The 13681-nt window shown below is 38.1% G+C and overlaps 1 protein-coding gene across 1 annotated transcript in view; it reads left to right on the top strand.

Moving 5' to 3' along the window:
- LOC150077393 (DNA damage-regulated autophagy modulator protein 1-like) overlaps positions 1 to 13681 on the top strand; it is a 115950-nt gene that overhangs the window by 42686 nt on the left and 59583 nt on the right. The window contains exon 2 of the mRNA XM_090386880.1: positions 11727 to 11886. Coding sequence (XP_090243006.1) covers positions 11727 to 11886 — 160 coding nt within the window. The remainder of the gene's footprint in view (positions 1 to 11726; positions 11887 to 13681) is intronic.

Raw genomic sequence — 13681 nt, 5'->3', positions numbered from 1 at the left:
CATAGAAATTAAATTTAGATGAAAGAGTCACTAATAAAACTTGAAGTATAAATTAATTTATTGTGTTAAGTCTTTAGAAAAGTGTGCAAACTCTTCACCATTTTTAACTTAATAAAGGCAACCTTATACTGCCAATCAGACCTAATTAAATTCGATTAAAGAAATACATGAATGGATACGGAATACATATTGTGCTGAGCAGTATTACCAAGCATTATCAATCCATCTACATAATTATTTTATCAAATCACTCCCACCTGGGGCACGCTAATGTAGACTGGATTGACCTATTCCTTTAGTTTAGGTCCGATCTTTTTTGACTGCCTATTTCGGAGTCAGTTGTGGCAAAATTAGAAATAGGACCCAGAAACATTACCAACGTTAAATTGGAAACTGTGGCAGGTTGGCACACTTTGTCATCCATAGAGTTTATTGGTATCTTTTCTCCGTATCTCAGCATGAATTACTGCTCATTGTCCCGCTCCGAATTAACTGCAAAATCTAAAATGAAAAACATTTTTGACTAGATTACGTTTCTCCTGCCCCCTCAACTCCATTGTACTTCTGACGAATCTCTTTTCCAGAATACGCATTTACTTAGCTGGTTTAGCCGAAACAATCTAGTTAATCAGAATTAAGTTATGAAGCAGTTGGATGTGAGAAACAACTTTTACATTATTTACTTGACTGCAGTAAAGCCTTTGATAGGGTTCCATATGAAAAATTATATTAACTGGAAGAAAGTGGGATTAATAGTAAGACCATTCGCTGGATCCAGACTGCCCAAAAGAGAGGAGACGTATTTAAAAATGGATATTTTTTTAAATACATCCCATAGAAAAAAAATATTTTTATTATCAACTTAGTGGACTTTGCCGGGGCGTTTGACTTACTCTGAGGGCCAAGAGTCCTCAGCAAACTCCATACAGCCAATTCCGCCCAGAAATTTATATGACTGCATTAAAAGCTCTCTCACTGAGGTAAATTATAGTCAGAAATATTTCCTCTCTCACACAGAAAACTTTAGCCGGGTTTCGAGACAGGTCCACAGAGGGTTCTCCTCCAGGGTCCCTCATGTGGAACCTCGTGTTCGACGAATTTCTTAACTATGATCTCCAAAATGTACAGTCAAGCATATGCCAATGACTTGATTCTTACTCTGGCAGCGGACTCGCGGCTTCAACTGTAAATCACGGCAAACTGGGCCCTCCCCACCCTGAAAGAATGGGCTAATCAACATAGCACCAAATTTCACCAACAAAGACCAGTTCGATCTTGCTCAAAGGAACTCTCAATATTGCTAGGCCCTTCCAAATTAAAGTGCAAGGGACCACGGTTCGGTTAACATTACAAATGGAGTATTTGGGAATTATTCTTGATAGAAATCTTTCTTTCACTCCTCATCTTTTCTACATTCAAACTAAGATCAGGAACTACGTGGCCATGTTTAATAAGATCACGCGCAGAAACTGGGGACTGAAACGCCGTACAAGTTCCCTACTGTACAAAGCAGCGTTTATTCCAATCATTAACTATGCCTCTACTACTTGGTACCACAAAGCCATTACTGTAGTCAATAAGAGGAAACTCGAAACAATATAGCGTGCCATCTAAAAATGTGATATGCAAGCCACACTGGCTTGCATATCACTTTTCTGCTTACGGGACATGGACCCATACGGGAGAAACTAAACATCCTTGGCATTACAGATGATCTTTTATACCACTGTGGTCAACCCTAAAGCTAGGACCACCTCATGTACCGATGTGAACTTTACGAAGATCTAAGGTGTCAACTAATGACTAAGATCCATTATTTGCCACTCAGTCAAGAGCATCATATCCTTCTGATGTAAGGGAATTTTATGCCTTCACAAGGTTTGCACAAGATTTAATCGAAATGAGAAAAACGCTCCCCCATAACTGAGGCTCGTCTGGAGACAATTGTCACGACCATGTGAAACGTTCTCACAGAGTCGACTGACCTAACGTTGACATACCTGGACTTGACTCATACAACCAGAACAGACCTTTCACTGGACAGTGACAGTTGTCTCATGTCCTCAGACGTGTGAATAGATTAACTTCCAACAAAACAACCGAAAGGCGATCTGTCAGTGCACCCTGAAACTCACAATTTCACCCCTTCCCCTCCTTTCGCCTGATGGAGTCCTGTCTCCATTTAACTCAGGGAATGCCTTCTCTTTCGTCCCCTTATTTCTACTTTTCCTCCTCTGTTCAGTCTCAAACCTGCAACTAACTTATTTTTATTACTGAAATTTTAAAAAATTAGAAGGCAGGACCTGCCAGAGTACTGTGGATCCCTGCCTGGCCTGCCTCCTTGTAGCGCTGGGTGGGCAACAGGAGTTCCACTAAGAGCCAGAGAAATAACACGACACTACACAAACAATTTTAGCAACTCTGGGCTGCACGAAGTTCTGTGTTACACAAACGCGGAGTTTGGGGGTAAATCCCCTATGCCTTTTGACAACTAACACCGCTTCATTCATCAGACATACTATACACCCACGATTCCAGTTTCCAACATTTCAGAAACTGATGAAATGAAACTGCATTGCTAAAAATATTGAATCGTGTAAATTGTATCAGCTTTCAACTCTTTCACTGTGGTTGGATCATCCGGGATACATCCAAAGTGCAAAAAATATAAATTTTCCTTAAGTGACTCAGGATTAAAAAAATCCGTGAATGACCATGTTTTGGTTATGATACGGTCAGATATGAAATTTACCACAGTGTAAATATGCGGATAAGAAAGTACTCTTTGTCCAGTTAGACCAGAAGCACCCAATCTATCTTGACTAGTATATAATGAAGATTGTGGCTCAGTATGGGTTGCCGCGCCAAGCGAGGGGCCGCGAGAACAATTCCTTACCGATAATTATGCATTTTTAAGAAAGAATTAATTTTTTCTTTATCTACATTATTATCTATTCAGTTTTTTCCTCTAACATTTAATCCTAAATACGAATCCACCAATTATTACATAATACTAATAAAATTCCCATTATATGGTCATAATAATATTGCTAAATTCTTAGGAAGATGCAGAAAACATGAAAAACACAATATCCAAGGATGGAATATTATTAAAAACGTATAGTGCCAAAACTCATTGCGAAATTATATATTTTGGCACGCTAAACTCCCAGGAGGCAAAACACTTGAAGGCTGCCTACATGTCTGCGGGCGCACAATGTGAAGACGTGCAGGCTTCCCACGGTTTAGACATCCCTATTTTAGACAAAATATACTTACATACATATACTTGCATATCAATGAAATAAATTACTGCCACGGTGGTGGAGCCAGGGGTTAGTAAAATTCAAAATGGAATTGGATAGTCACTTTTTAAGCTATTACTTAAATTATGAGAAATTGAAATCTTTCCATTTTTTCGGCATGTGCAGGGAAAAAAGTCCGCTTTCTTGCATCAATTAGCAGTCGTAATCAATTTACTTGGAACCTCTGGAAATTAAATCCTTGAATATCCGTGCTTTTGTTCAGCATCATCGAGGCCTAGACTTGTCCCTGTGTCTGATACACTGACAAAATTCCCTGCTGAGCTTGCATTATTTTGATCATCTCTCCTGATGTGGAAGAAATGCCTACTCGCGCCAAATTGTTGATAATTTAAACATTGCGTACATTCTAAGATGAAAATATAGACATTTCAAGGAACTATAAATAATCAGCTAATTCCGTCCTGTAAAGCGTATACTCTGACTTTTTTTAAACAACCATATGATCACGTACTAGAATGCTAGCAAAGCAATTGCTATCAAGATGTTATTTTGTAGCAAAAATCTATCAGCTGGAATTACCAGCTATTTTCAGAAAACTTCCTCATTGTCCAAATTTGTCTTAAAAATAAATGAAATGGAGATAAAAAGGAAGAAAAAACCCAGGCCCACCCACGGGACCAAATTTCAGGATACTACTTTGTGATTCCTGCTAGTATTCCTTTAAGTAGTTTCAAATAAAAGATGGCTGTATACTCTTAACCTTCTGTATATTTCTATTGCACAAGCATGACCCACTTTCACTTCTGGATTTATCTGTACTTCTACAGATAATACTTGTAATTGGCCAAACAGACGGAGGATGGTTGATTGTCGGAACACCTTCCATCCGGTGTTGTGAAAGTGGACACTTAATAAATTTAAGGAAGAATTCTACAAACTATTAGAGAATGGACAAGTGATGTGGGAATTTTTTTTTTGCGGATGCTTATAAGCGTAATTAGCCACTATTAGTAACTATATAAAGAGCAAACTCATATTTTATTTATTGCAATACAATCAGTTTCTTTCCTTACAGTTTTGTATTCGGAGAAACTTATCTACGGGGCACTTTCCTTTTATCCAGGTCAGAGGCAACGTAGATCGCAACAAAATGATTTAAGTATTATACGTAAATATATTTGATATTGCGATGGCGTTCTTCATCAATATAGCTTCCTCTCTGAGCTGTCGAAGCGATTCATTTAGAAACCGGTCCATCGGAATTCAAAGCTGTAGGTCAGAGAGAAAGGACAGTAATGAATCGAAGGTAACTATTACTCAAGAAGGTCAAACGGTTGGCATCTTCTTCCTGTTTCGGCTTCAATGACGATTTCTAATATCCAAGTTTGCAAATAACTTTAGAAACAGTTTTGTTACTACTTTGTCCCGAAGGTAAATATCCAAGTGACACGAATGTTTTGCTCTATTAACTGCCTCATCCGCAAATCGTTCACTACCGCCAACACTTTCATTTTCCTGTGAAAGACTCGCTGGGTAAGTAGACTTGTATGAAAGCGATTTTCATTTGTCCGTATACCACCTTCAGATGTTATGTTCTTGTAAAATACTACAGATATGCAAAATATTTATATATATAAATAAAAGTATTATGTTAGCCTCTAAGAACAATTTGGGGAAGGTTATACGTATATATGTTCAATTAAAACGCCCCGGTCTCACTTGTTTTTAGGTTTAGGCTATTTCTCTTTCTACAATTTTTGGAATATTTGGTCTGAAATTTTTGAATTTGATGTTAAATTTGGATAAGTATTACAGTTTAGAATTTGCGAATTCTAAATTTAATTTTTGCCTAATCAACTGCTGTTTTCTCAATAAGAAAGTTGTTCCCCATCCTGGGTTCAGTTTAAAAGCATTACCGATACTTCTGAAATGAATGTAAAACGATTTTATTTGAAGCAAATAACAAACGAACAATGGTTGTATGTGACGTCTTTAGATAGGTAAAAGCACCTATGTTAAAAAGCAAGCTATATAAATTTCCTTGGTGATTTTAATGTACACAACTCCAGCAGCTGGCTTCCATTTTCTAATCACACGGACCCATCTGATCGAGATACTGAGAATTTCGCAATTACTAATGACCTCGCTCAGATTAATTTACCTAACATAATACCAAACAATCCTAACCATGCAGCCAACAAGCTTGATCTGTATCTCGGAAACATTCCGTATAAGTACATAGTCGAGATGAGTTGATTTGATTTTTGATTTGGTAGTTGTTGGTGCATCGGCTTCTGTGGCCATATTGCACCTCCCAAGGTTTTTGCAGTACTTTGATCCAAGCCCGAGGCGGGAATCGAACCCGCGACCTTTGGGTTGCCAGGCAGGTACTTTACCCACTCGGCTAGCCCGGTCGGCCGTCGAGATGAGTGTTCCTCTAGGCACCTCAGTTCACAACTTGGGCTCTTCTCCAATGAAGTCCTCTTGTTTGCTTTCTCGACCTATTTTTTAGCATTACTAGAATGCAAAACGATACAATATTTGAAGATTCAATGAGCGAGGCATAATGATATAGGTTTAAAATAACTATATAATATCGGTATAGACACACCATAAATTAAACTACGTACGTAATGCGAAAGCATCATTTTTAATTGTATCTCATTGTGGCTACCTTCACAACGAGATACCAGGATTGCACTACTTCGAATAAGTAACGCTTCTCTAGTAGAGAAGACTACTGTTATTTATTCTGTAGATACCAACACACAGACGGTCACCGTTTCAAAGCTGTTGGCCTATCATCGGTGGTGAGCAGGTACCCTGATAATGCAAACATGCCATCACAGTTGCAATGTGGTTCCACAATAAGAAATGCCAAATGGTGTACAGAATGATGCAGTATTTGAAGATTCAATGCGCGAGGCATAATATGGGTTTAAATTAACTATGTAATATCGGTGTTTATGTGTAAACTATGGTGTACCTACACCAATATTATATAGTTAATTTAAACCCATATCATAATTATGCCTCGCGCATTGAAGCTTCAAATTCCTTTATTCCGCACTCCAGTTTATAATCTCGTCCTTTATCTAAACCTCTGTTTTCCAATAAATCTGCTAAGATAAGAAAGTTGCATAGCACAATTGGCTTGTATCCAAATCTCCAGATTCATTTTCTCCTCAGGTGGGAAGGAGCAACAGTGAGTAGCACACGCTTCTTGATTATACCGGGGTTAGAGCCCGTGACCACCAAATACGGAGAATGCGGAAAGGTCAGGGAATGACCACCGCATATCCTTATATGGCCTTAGTTGCTAATGCTCCTAAAAACCAAATAACAACAACATTTTCTCCTACAACAAAGCTCACAACAGTTGTAAAGCAGTTATTAATCAGTTCAAACCGGCTAAGAATAGGAAACTTGCTTGTTGTCCAAATGATAGTCGAACATTCTTCTCTTTTACCATAGCTATTAGCCGCAACTTTTGCCCATTTCTACTCCCATATCTGTCAAAACCGATGGTATCTTTGCCATTTCAGCCAAAGATAAAGCTGATCTGCATACATCCTACTTGTCTTCTAACTCGTATATTGATGATCTTGGTAAACCACATCCTATCTTTCCCAATACATTCCCCATTCAATGTCTCCTGTGGTGTTCCTTCAAGAGGATGTTAGAAGGATTATGAACAATCTTGATACTAAGAAAGCTCCTAAATCCTGATGGCTTTTCTTCACTTTTTCTCAAAACCTGTACTCCTGAACTTAATCCTGTTCTGTATCGGCTTTTTCACTTTATTTTAAAAGGTGTTTCCCCTGCTGCTTGGAAATTCTCATATCCAGCCAAGGTGACAAATCTCTTCAACCAATTATCGTCCCATTTCACTTCTCTTTCTAAAGTAATGGAGAAATCAATTCACCGGAAACTCAAACTATCTAGAAACCTTCCATCTGATCAATGTTCACCAGTATGGATTCCATCAGTGTAAATTAATTGGTGATATGTCAGCTTGTTGGCCGGGACAAATTCAACTGAGAGGTTTGGTGAAACCCACTCAATACTTCAAAGTCTTCTTATCGTGTCGGGCATAAAGGTCTTCTCAATAAGCTTCCATCTTATGGTTTTCCAACTGTTTTTTTTTTTTTTTTTTTAATTGGGTAGCCAGTTCTCTGAGCGCTCACTGAGGGCAATAATAGATGACTCTGTCATCTAACTTCACTAATGCTTGTTCCCCAATGTTCGGTTCTTTCTCCCACTCTTTTCATTTTGTATATTAATGGCCGCCTTCCATTGACCAGAAATTTCTATCCATAGTTTTTCTGATGATAGCACATTGCATTCCACCTTCCAGTTTGAGAAACCTTGTTCTGCACAAACAGCTTCGACTTCTCGGATATCAATAATAATTCCTTAAATGTTGATCTCTAGGGGAGCAAATAAAACTTAGTTGATTTCAATCCTTCTAAAAGTCAGTCCTGTCTCATATTCCGCAAAACGGATTCCTTTTCCTATGCTTATCTTCGATGACACTTTGATTTCTAGGCAAGATCATATACCTGTTGGGAATTACCCTGACCTCTAATCTCTCTTGGCATAAGCACATTACAAATTCTGCTTCCGCTGCATCTAAAAAACTGGATTTTCTTTCGCAGTCGGCGTTACTTTTCTTACAAGCAGATATTCACCATGTACAAATCGCAAATCCGCACTACTGTAGAATATCGTTCCCACATTGGTGACGGTGCCCCCAAAACCTCTCAGGCTTCTAGATTCCATTCAAAAGAGGGCAATTAGGTTAATTAATGACTCATCTCTAACAAAGTCTCTCCACTTTGTGTCATAGACGTTGTGCTTTTGCTGAATGCCTCTTCTATAAATAATTCCATGATCACTGTTCTTCTGAATTGACTTCTATAAGTCCCGCTCTCTCTCTCTTTCAAAACAGTCCGAACACGTGCTGCAACTAGTCAACATCCTTTTACTGTCTAAATTTAAACTCGCAGAATCACCCTTTCTTCCTCGTTTATTCATTCAATTTGTGTTTTCTGCTACAACTTACCAATCTACAGAAATTAAGTCTAATGTCACCAAGTATCTCCTTTCGTCTTCAACCTTCACCCCATGCACAGTACTAAGTACTATTGGTTCTGATATTTCTCGTTCCTGTTGTTCTCCTAAAAAAAGGACCGTAACGTGTCTGCTAACTCTTGGAAATAGTGACAAAAGAAATAACGTTCAAAACAATTAATTTTAAAAAATAAATTCTGGGGTGGAAAACAGTTACTTCGCACGCAATTTCAGCTGTTGATTACAAACAACACTGTATGGCTGTTGCTATTATTTCCACAAATGAAAACATAATGTTGCTAATAACAACTGCAGATTGAAATAATTTCATTCTTTTAACAAAATAGGAGACACAGAAATAATGTACTAAGTTTTCGTTGTTTATAATTATTAGTAGCAGTAATAGTAGCATACGATGAAAGAAAAGCTTATAAAGATCAGACAAAAAAAAAAAAAACACCTGCTCAAAGGGCTTTTTGAATTTATTCAAAAAACCCTTTCCACAACAATGGATGGAAATTTGTTTCAACAATGAACCACCTGAAAGGAAAAACTTCCGCACATCTGTCCCACAGCCATCATTCCTAATCTTGATTCTGTGCCCCATCACATGCGCAGTCTAAGAAAGAACGCCATCAAGACTGAACCGTTCAAGCCATTTAAATCCTGAATACCTCAATCAGATCATCTCGCAAGTGCCTAACCTACAGACGCTGCAATTTTCAGAACTGAAGCCTTTTTTGGTAAGATCACCCCTCCCTCTCCCTTTTTTTTACCTTCACAAGTTTCGTTTCCCTTCAATCACACCACTTCCATCAGATCTACGTCCTTTCTAAAATGAAGCCTCCGGACCTTACGTAGTACTCAAGCTGCGGCCTTCCCATTGCCTTGTACAATGGAATAATCACCTCCCTGCTAATAAAGTTCGTGTATATCACAAACAAAACCCCATAAGCTATCCTGGCAGCAATGATCCTTAAAACTTCACATCTGACTGCACAATTGCCCCAGGTATTTGTGCAGTCTTTTTTCATATTCCATTTACTCGAGTGCACTACCACACAGTTGGTACATTAATCTGGGATTACTGCTATTCATATGTAGTGTAGTACCTTACATTTGTCATTGTCAAACTGTTCTATTTCTCAGCCCATTTGCCTATTTTTTTTTTTTTTTTTTTTTTTAGATCTTGTTGCAGTAGCTTTCCCTCAACTACTTTTATTGAACACCCTGCCAACCTTTGCATAAACTGGAAACTTGGACATTAAGGCTGATATATTTTCATCAATCAATAATAAATACAGAAAACAATAATGGGCGCGGCACTGAATCCTGGGGTACTCCACTAATAAAATGTCTCTTCATAGTCTATGAAGAGCAGTGTCCCTTAATAACCACTGTCTTCTTCCACTCAACTATCCCTTTATTCAGAGTAGTAATCTACACTTCGTTCCACACTCCTCCAATTTTTAAACAGTATTTTATGTGTAACGGTGTCAAAAGCATTCCCGAAATCCAAGTATATCATGTCAAAATTATTTTTTACATCCCGTTCTTTTGTTACCGAATCATAGTAACCAGATTCGGTCCGACAAGATTGCCCTTTAAATCCATGCTGTGACTGCAGTATAATTCCACTGCTGTGTAGACGGTCCCGCATTATTTCTTTAACTAAAGATCCACTTTTTTTTTCTTGAAACAGAAGTTAAGCTAACAGCTCTAATTACTCATGTCACTTTCTTTTATCCTCTTTGCAAATTGGGGATAGGATACATTTTGCACACCTCCAGTCCATAAGTACCTCCCCATGAATCCAAATCCTAAGCCATAATTGTGACTAAATGTTTGCTTACCTCCTTTGCTGCCTCCTTAATATAATTAGATTTTTTACATCAAGCTTTTTTATGTTATTGAAAAGAAAAGTCGATTCCTTGCTAGCAGCAAGAACGACTTGGCTTTATTTGGAGGGATAGAAGAGCTATATTTCCACTGTTTTTGGACAGCTCCTTTGTCTCTGATTGAAAGTGATGAAATCACTTTATCCACGTCTCATCCATGGAAACAAACCTTGCAAGAAAATTTGCTAGATTTGCTTGAAAACGGTGCAAATGTTCACTTGACAAATGTCGTGCGATTTTGATCTGCTGTCACCAACGTTGGTTGGGACCTATCGTGATGACACCTCTTTCATTATGTGGTATAAATACGTTCAGATGAGATGCCCAAGACATTGGCAATGTACCGATCGTATCATTTGCCCATCACTCATCACCAAATTGCACATTTTAAACTTCTGAAGTGAATGACGTGCAGATCTTTCATAGAATGGGTTATCTTCCATACTCTCCCTCCTTTTAAATTCTGTTCCACACTTCTTAACCAAATATGAAGAGGCATCCACCCATACTGTTGTAACCATATCCTCATGAATTGCCGTTTGGCGTTCGTCCCTTTTTTCCCCAAATATTGGTTTGGGAAAAAAAAAAAAAAAGGATGGCAGCCATGCATCTCATTTGTAAGGAGATGCGTGGCTGCCACCTTCCTCTATTACGAAGATTTAGCAATTATCCTAAGACGTTCAAACTCTAGGCCGATCCAGAAATTTGCCTTCTAAATACTTGTCTTAAAGTTGTTGCCATAACTTTGAAATTGCCATTCTCGACATTTAATTTCATGGCTGCAGCAACCTCAAGCCAGGGCAGTAAGATGACTTACTGCGTTCGTACATAAACGAGTAATTGGCGTACATAAACGAGTAATTGGCGTTCCCTCTCCACCAACACCAAAACGATTCCAGTGATATTGTATTATAATTTTTCTGCAACCCACGGCTTTAATAGACAATATTAATGAACCCATTTTAATACTATGCCACTATGAACCCATTACATTAAAGATGCCGTTAAATTCTGTTAATTTTGCTGCATCTATGCAGTCACTTTCCAACTTCGCTCCACACTTAACACTACACTAGCGTAAACTCAGCTTTCGACAAACCTGTTACTCTTCTGCCAACGGCCATCCAATGAGCTACCATTGCACAGTGACTAAGAATCAACTTAATACTTCAAATTAATGTATTTTGAAATTAAAATATCAACTCCCATATTTCTTTACTCTTTAAGACAGTAACATAATAGAAAAATTCAAAAAAGCTCATCGGCTGTGAGTGAGTAGGATTAAATACGATGAGGCGCCCCCTGAAGTAGGCAACGCGCTGGTCTTATTCATATTTGACAAGATAGAAAATTGACGAGTTCCCTTATCGTTCCATAACCACTAATACTTACATTAATTAATCCTCACGCCTTCAACAGAATCACGAAAGTAGTTTTACGTATGTTATTTTAATATTAATAAGCATTGTAATTGATTTTATATTTTCAGCGTCAGTCATGGACACTCCCCTAACACAAGTTTCTATGGAGTTTACGAAGACGGTGCTTTTTCCATTGATGGTCGGAATATTTACTTTGATTGGTATAATAGTACCTTACGTCATCGCAGTAGCTCGTGGCGAACTTCCTGCATTTCTTCCATTCATCAGGTAAGATCTACTTTAAACGATCACATAATAGAAGTGGCTAAACGGCGCCAAGTACTGGATGGAAAAATTTTAGGATCAAATTCATTCCAGTTATTTTTTAGTATTAGTAATGGCCACATGGTGCAAGGAAGCCTATGGCTTATGCCGCACCATCCAAAAAACAAAAAATTAATTGAATAAAATAATAAAAATTAATAAACAGTAATAAAATAACAATAAAATAAGAAAATAAAAAATATATTAATAAATAAGAGAAAAGGAAATGGACAACCTAAGCGTTTCCCTCATCCCGTAGGTAATTGCGTAGTGACTACGAATCAACTTAATTCTTCAAATTAATGTATTAAATTTAAAATATCTACTCCAATATTTATTTATTCTTTGAGAGAGTAACATAATATAAAAATTCAGAAAGCTCATCAGCTGTAAGTAGGATTAAATAAGATGAGGCGCCCCCTGAAGTAGGCAACGCGCTGATCTTATTCGTATTTCACAAGATAGAAAATTGACGAGTTCCATAACCCTATCTCCAGTTGACCTTTGAATTTCTCCGAACTGTCAGCCTCTACCACCCATGTAGGCAACTTATTCCAGTAATTTATAACTCGCTGGCTAAAATTGACAATCCAGTCTAAACATCTCCCGTAACTTGAAATTATGGCCCCTAGTTCTAGAATCATTTATGACCGTGAAAATTTCGTCCTCATTCATTTTGGCTTATGCCTCTCAGTATTCCTGAATATAGGATTCCAAGTGTGGTCTTACAATAGCCTTATACAATGGGATTATGACGTCCTTTTCTCTAACTAGAGATTGTTCGACACATCATCGATAGGACATCATGGGTTTTCTTTGAAGCCTGTATACAATTGCTCAGAGAACTTAAAGTCTAACCGTATCGTAACACTCAAGTCCCTTTCTTCCACTACCGGCTTTAGTTCAACTCCGCCAAGTGTATAAATTCTTTTTTGGTTACTGTTTCCCAGGTGCAATAACTTACACTTTGCTGGTCAAAAAAAATGGCATAGCTGCCATTTTTTGACCATCCGTGAAGTCTAGATCATTCTGGAGAACCTTTGCTTGGCGGCGATCATTAACAACTCTACCAATCTTTACATCATTGAAAATTTAGACATCACGCCCTCTATCCATTCATCAATGTCATTTATGAAAGCCAAAAACAGTGGTCCTAATACCGATCCTTGGGGAACCCTACTTCTTACATCAACCCAATCTGAGGAATAACCATTTATCACAACCCTCTGCCTCTTGCCCTGAAGCCATCCAGCTACCCGTCTTTTTTTTTTTTTATGAAAACCCCAAACACGAAAGGTATCAAAACCTATAGTACTTAGTACCGTGCATGGGTTGAAAGAGAAGTATTGGGGGGGGGGGGATGCCGGAAACTTTGCTCTAGAGACTAAACATGGGTTTCACCACTTCTAAGGATTTTCCTTGTGATTCCAACCTGTTCCAGCTTATAAAATAACCGCTCATGTGGGACTGAGTCAAATCTTTGCTGAAATCCAAATAAACAATGTCGAAATTATCCCCTCTTGAGTGACCCTGTCAATAGCTAACCAGATTAGTTAAACATGATTTTCCCTTTACAAAACCATCCTGAGTATCCTTCAGAATTCCATTTCTATCTAAATGATCCCGAATTCCAACTTTTTGATCGTCTCCATGATTTTCCCTCTACTGAAGTCAGACTAACCAGCCGGTGATTTCCCACTTCACTCTTAGAACCGCCCTTATGTATTGGCGATACACTGGCAACTTTTCCAATCCAACG

The sequence above is a fragment of the Mastigoproctus giganteus genome, chromosome 12, assembly GCF_048544385.1.
Source record: "Mastigoproctus giganteus isolate SK-2022 chromosome 12, ASM4854438v1, whole genome shotgun sequence".
In the NCBI taxonomy this organism is placed as follows: Eukaryota; Metazoa; Arthropoda; class Arachnida; order Uropygi; family Thelyphonidae; genus Mastigoproctus; species Mastigoproctus giganteus.
The sequence above is the reverse complement of the archived record's forward strand: the minus strand, read 5'-3'. Positions and strand labels throughout refer to the sequence as shown.